Source organism: Humulus lupulus, chromosome 7 (genome assembly GCF_963169125.1).
Source record: "Humulus lupulus chromosome 7, drHumLupu1.1, whole genome shotgun sequence".
Lineage (NCBI taxonomy): Eukaryota > Viridiplantae > Streptophyta > Magnoliopsida > Rosales > Cannabaceae > Humulus > Humulus lupulus.
The window spans coordinates 76788356-76795186 of record NC_084799.1 but is presented as its reverse complement, the minus strand read 5'-3'; the positions used below and the strand labels follow the sequence as shown (position 1 = coordinate 76795186).

The window sequence follows — 6831 nt, the reverse complement described above, 5'->3', positions numbered from 1 at the left end:
AAAAACCAGGATACTTACTAGAGCCGGCGCGAAAGTCTTCACGAACCGAAAGAGGGCCCTCTACCAAGAAAAAGTCTTGTTTCCAAGGCCCTGTGTTGGAAAATGAGCCCTCTATCAAGGGGAGCTCATTGGCCTTCTGCAGGTAGTAAAAGCCCTTGGACTTGTGCACTCCCATGAGGTTATACAGGGAATGCACCTCCTGCACCGTCGGGGCCCATTGGGCGTTTTCCTTAAACCAAATGAAGAGGCAACTTAAAGTCAACTAACTGTTGGGTGACAGTTGAAGAGGGTCCAAGTCGAAGTAATTAAGAACCGCCATGAAAAACGGGTGCAAAGGAATGGTGCCACCCGCCTTCAGAATCTACCCACTCAAAGCTACAAAACCCTTCGCAGGGCGGTCAGCCCGGCATGCCTCCTTAGGAGCATATAGGGCGTATTCTGGTGCAATGCGGTAGTGCTTCACGATCCCCTTCAATTTGTTCAGAGACACGTGGGACACTAGGCTGGATGCCAGTAGAGGGGCCTCGTCCTCTTCCTGGACGGACACCTGCCTGCGTGCTTTCGACATATCTGCAAAATCAAAAGAAATATGTGAGGAAGAGACAGAACACTTAACCCTCCATTTTTTCTTTCTAGCAAGAGTTTTCCATCGAGGGAGCGATGGCGAAAGCACTAATCTAGGATAAACTGAGACTAGGGGCTGGGGAGAGGAGCTAGCAGCCCCATGACCGTCATCAGGCGAGGAGGGAGTGGGAGGTTCTGGCGGAATGTGTCCCTCCATAAATTCTAACTCCCACCGCAATTAAAAAAGGGTCGTCCTAAGACGCGCTATATGGTCACTAAGGCCCAGGGGTGAAGGTCGTCCATCTCCTCTCGACACCGAGTCAATTTCGCTCTCCACCACCCAAATTTTACGCCTAAGATCGGCCATGCACTCGAGGTGGCGGATGCGGGCTTGCCTTAAAGAGTCATAGTCCTAGTGAGGGTTGCCCTCAGGGGACTCTGAGTCTGAGGACATGTCAATAAACTCAGCCTTTGGGGGTATGTCGGACGGGCCGTCACTGGCCATGAAACCACGTCCCAACAGCAAAAAGGGGCTCACGTATAAACGAGGGGAAGGCTACAAAACACAAAGGAATAGGCTTAATACCTCTAGATGCAAACGCCCTAAATGGCCTTCTACAGGGTATATAAAAAAAAACAAGGAGGAGGGGCGTGCATATGGTCAAACTCACTACAAGCTCAGACTAATGTACCCCATCCCGAGTACTGCTAGTTTGGACTCGACAAAATAAAAAAAATAAATAAATAAAAGGGAGAAGGAAAGAAAATATACCTCAAGCGATTAAGAAAGCGAAGGTGGGATCCAAAGAAGGTCAGGGAGCAAAAAGCACCACAGAGTCGAAAGTGCGCGTCTGCATGAATGAACTAGAAAGATGTGTTAGTCATAAAATAGACACACCAAGAAATTAGCTCATATATATAAAAAAAAATGATGAAACTATGGAAAAAGTGTGGTTGTGGGGGATTGAACCCTTTACCTCTTGAAAGGAGCAAGGGTCTAAATGCCACTAAGCTAAGGAGATGAAGTGTAAATATTAGGCCATGCATGAGGGCCTATATATAGGAATCATGGTGAATAGTCTACAAGAGCACCTAAAGGTACTCTACTAGACTGGGGGGCAAGTGTTGAGCCTCAAAATTCCACGCCCTCGAAGGATCAAAGGCACGCACTAAGGTCCCATAAGCACTTAATTACGTGATGGGGCCGCGATGCCCCCGGGCTCCCATTGTCCCGCACCAACCACGTACCTAGCGAAGCCACGCCTTAGTTGCACCTGATGGCCTCGCTGGTGGAGCGTCTCGCTGGGCGTGGTGGCCTCGTTGGTGGAGCGCCTCGCTGGAGGTGGTGGCCTCGCAGGTGGTGGCCTCGCTGGTGGTGGCCTTGCTGCACATGGTGGCCACGTTGGTGGAGCGTCTCGCTGGGCGTAGTGGCCTCGCTGGTGGTGGCCTCGCTGGTGGTGGCCTCGCTAGTAAGGCACCTCGCGAAATGTGCCCCAACCATGCCTCGGCCGCGCGCATGAGGCCCAGCACCAGGTGGCCTCGCAAGATGGCGTCATGCACATGCCTATTCTTCGCCCCTAACACTTCAAGTGGACGTCTCCTCTGAGGGTCAACCATAACTTCGACATTTAGAGGGAAAGGCCTAAGAATAATTCAAAAGGATCATGTTGGTACAATCTTGTACGGGGTACGACCGTTAAGACCGTATGCATGATCCTGACACCCATGATAGACGAGTAGTTGGAGCATTAGGAAAGAGGACAGAATCGACACCACTACCTCCTGCGCCACTACACCTGTCACTACTCATCAGACACGGGTACAGACAAGTAGTGGAGACATCCTCCTGACATCTGCTCCTGTACGGGATGTACGACCACAACCTCTGAAGCCACTCCCCTGACACAGTACATATGTACCACTTGGTCTCCTGGACCACCATGTATCTAAGGCCATTAGAGCCTCCTATAAAATGAACTCTAAGACCACTTGAAAGGGGGTTTGGAAATTTTACTGTAGCAGAGGTTTGAGTGTGAATGAAAGACTGAATTCTCCATTATTGTTCTATCATTGTTCTTGAGTTATCGTTCAAGTTTTTACAGCTTTCCGATTAGTGATCTTAATTTGATAGTTTTTCCAACTTAACTTCGTTGACGAGTTCTCACCGTCAACAATCAACATTCCAGAATTTGCCCAGGCGTTGCAGCGCCATCATCAGGGGCTGCAACGCAATTTTTTACTTGAATTAGGGCTGCAGCACCATCATCAAGCGCTGCAGCGCCTAACTGTTACAAAGAGCGTGTATCTGGCCTTCCAGTAGCGCAACAACGCCTGTTCGAGGGGTAACAGCGCTCGGATCTGTACGAAAAGTTTAAGTTACGAATTTTGAAGGGCAAAAGAGGTCTTTTTGAGGGGATATAAAAGGAAAAGCATAATTAGGGTCTTAAGGAAGTTTTTGGAGGAGATTAGACCTAGGATTACATGCTTGGAAAGGAGAAGGGAGGCTAGAATTCATCAACATCACCATCATTACATCTAATTTCTTTCTTCCTCCTTTTATTTTAGTTTTTAACTATGAACAACTACATTGCTATTGTGTTTAAGTTTGTAATGGAGAACTAAACTCCTTTTGTGCTAGAGTATTAGATGGATCTATTTTAATTATTGAATTAAGGTTTTTATTATTATCCTTATCAAGTTCTTCTTGTTTGTTCATATCTTCTTGATTTAATTTTCTCATATTAATGTTTGGCCATCATTATTGTGAATTGAGATCTAAGGTTTATGCTTGAGAGAGATAAACTTAGATTGGACATAGGAAGATTTGACATAGAGTGATTGTGAGATTGAGAGATTCCTTGAACTCTATGAATTTGGCTTAGAAGAATTTTTGCTTAATGACTTCTTGATTAATTAATAGCGAATAGAGATATCATATTGACTAATTGAGATTAATTGCATATATACTTGAGAAAGATAGATGCATTATATTAGAATTCTAGAAGTTACAAATGAGGAGAACTAATTAGGATAATAAAGAAACCATGTTCATAATTAAATAGTGAAATCATTACTCTAGTACATTTATCTTTTATCTAATCATTTTCTAAGATCATTAGCTTCTATTATTTTGTTATTTCATTTTATTTATTTTATTGTTTGAGTTATTTGTTGAATGTTCTAATTAAAATTATAGACTTAGTAGTTATAGTAATTGGTGAATTAAATATTTAATCCCTATGGGTTCGACATCCTTTAAATTAAAACTATATTGCAATACACCGTACACTTGCGGTAGAAAAATCTGTATCAAGTTTTTGGCGCCGTTGCCGGGGATTAAAATTAATTTTACTAATATTGAAACTTTAAGTCTTGATTTTAAATTAGATTTTAATTTGTTTTGTTGCTAATGTTATATATTGTGCTTGTATTCTCAGTATATGTGAAGGAATAGGAGTTCTACACCTGTTGAGCCTCTGAATCCTGAAATTGTGCACACACTCCGTCAGTTGAGAACTAAGAAAATGACTGAAGAGCTTAATATGGACAACACCGGGGTGACAACAACGGTGACAATGACATTAATAATAATCAACCAGCAGTTGGTGGGGCTCCTCTTAATCCAGCACAGTGGGCAGTGCGTGACTTTTGCATGCATGTTGTGAATGAAAATCTCACTGGAATAGCAAATCCAGCCATTGCTGCCAACAACTTTGAATTGAAACCTACACTAATCAACATGGTGCAGCAAAATCAATTTGGGGGTTTAGCCACTGAAGACCCTAACATTCACTTGGCCATATTTCTGGAGGTATGTGCCATAGTGAAGATGAATGGCGTTACTGATGATGCCATTAGATTGCGTCTCTTCCCTTTCTCCTTGAGGGATAGAGCCAGGAGTTGGTTGCAATCTTTGCAGCCTGTAATAATTAAAACATGGGATGAGATGGCAAGAAAGTTCCTGATTAAGTTCTTCCCTCCTTCCAAGTTAGCCCAATTACACAATGATATTGGGAAAGTTCAACAATTAGAGCAAGAACCATTCTATGAGGCTTGGGAAAGGTTTAAGGACTTATTATGACGTTGCCCACAACATGGTTATCAAAATTAGATGCAAGTTCAGATTTTTTATCAAGGGTTAAATGCTCCAACATGAACAATAGTTGCTGCTGCTGCAGGGGGTGCTCTATTAGCCAAGACAGCTGACGAAGCCTTCACTTTGATGGAGAAAATGGCTACCAACAGTTATCAATGGCCCAATGAGAGGTTCGGCCCAAGGAAAGTTGCTGGGTTATATGAAGTTGATCAGATGACAGCCATGCATGCCCAAATTGCTGCTTTACAAACCCAAATGGCTGCTCTGTCAGCGCAAAATAATCCAACTGTTATGAAGAGTGTAGCAGCGGTTGCTGCAATGCAGGGGCAAGATATGAGTCCAGAACAAGCCCAGTTTATGGAAAACCGCTCCTTTCCCAATAATTACAGAAGCAACAACATGCCTAATTATTATCATCCAGGATTGCGCAACCATAAAAATTTCTCTTATGCTAATAATAAAAATGTGCTGCAATCACCTCCGAGATTCAATTCTCAACAGCAACAAGAGAAAAAGCAATCGCTGGAAGACATTTTGGGCACTTTTATTATGGAGTCTAACAAGAGGTTTGGAAAAAATGAAGCAAGACTCGACAATATAGAAACCCATATGACTAACATGGGTGCTTCAATGAAGAAAATTGAGACTCAAGTGGACCAATTAGCTATTGCTGTGAATTCTAATCAGAAGGGAAGTTTTCCTAGTGACACTGTGGTAAATCCAAAGGAATCATGCCAAGCAGTTTCTTTGAGAAGTGGTAAGGTGCTTGATGAGGGTAATGTTCAAGAATGTTCAAAGGAGAAAGTTGAACCAGTGGTACGAGAGGTAGACAAGGAAGAGCAAGCCAAGAAGCAAAGTGGAAGTGACAAGACTGACACGAAGAAAAACAACCTTCCAATGTATCAACCTCCCATTCCTTACCCTCAACGATTTCAGAAGAAGAAATTAGATGAACAGTTTGCAAAATTTCTAGAAATCTTCAAAAGAATTCACATAAACATTCCATTTGCAGATGCTCTTGAGAAAATGCCCAATTATGTGAAATTCATGAAAGAAGTCATGTCAAAGAAAAGACGATTAGAAGACTTTGAAACTGTGAAGTTAACAGAAGAATGCAGCGCCATCTTGCAGAAAAAGTTGCCTCAAAAGGTGAAAGACCCTGGTAGCTTTACTATACCATGCACTATTGGAGGGTCATCCTTTGACAAGGAATTATGTGATCTTGGAGCGAGTATTAATTTGATGCCACATTCAGTTTTTAAGAAGTTGGGGGTAGGAGAGGTGAAGCCCACAACCATTACTCTTCAATTAGCAGATCGATCACTTACTTATCCTAGGGGAGTGATTGAAGATGTATTGGTTAAGGTGGACAAATTTATTTTTCCCACTGATTTCGTGGTATTGGATATGGAGGAGGACCATGAAATCCCCATTATTCTTGGTCGTCCATTCTTGGCCACTGGAAGAGCTCTTATTGATGTACAAGGTGGTCATCTGACATTGAGGGTTAACAATGAAGAGGTTAAATTCAACATATATCAAGCACCAAAGTAGCACGAAAACACAAGCACATGTCACCGTGTGGATTCTATTGAGGTAGTAGTAGAAGAGACAATGAGAAAATAATAATGTGCTGATCCTTTACAACATTGCCTTAATTATAGTATTACTCAATCTGATTTGGAGAAGGTGAATGGTGAGTTTGTGGGTGACAAAGTGGCTGAATGTGTGATGGCTCTTAGTGCTATTCCTAGTGTTGACTGTGTTTTTAGCCAACGACGTGAGAATGTCAAATACGACAAACCTTCAAGAGAATTTAAAACGACACGGACGGTTTAATAAAGAAAATAAAGAACACACAAGATTTTTATAGTGGTTCAACCCCGATCAGTCGGTAACAGCCTAATCCACTTAGAGTTGTGATTATAGATCTGTACTCAAGATCAGATGGACTGAGCCAACTGAGTTTCTTCAATACAAATTGGAAAAATACAAGAATCCTTTCAAATACTAGCACTTTCTCTCTCTAGAATACTCAGACCCAAATTTCTTCTCTCTAGAAAGAAGAAGCAGGAGAGACCCTCTCTCATCCCATAAGCCCTCTATTTATAGGCTTAGGGTCATACATACGGCACCCTAGAACCGGGATATTTTATTATATTTATTACATT

The 6831-nt window shown here is 42.4% G+C and overlaps 1 protein-coding gene across 1 annotated transcript; it reads left to right on the top strand.

Moving 5' to 3' along the window:
• Positions 1-4795: 4795 nt before the first annotated feature.
• LOC133791868 (uncharacterized) lies at positions 4796-6214 on the top strand. Its single transcript, XM_062229776.1, has one exon. It carries the CDS (start codon positions 4796-4798, stop codon positions 6212-6214), a length of 1419 nt encoding a protein of 472 aa, XP_062085760.1.
• Positions 6215-6831: the final 617 nt, after the last annotated feature.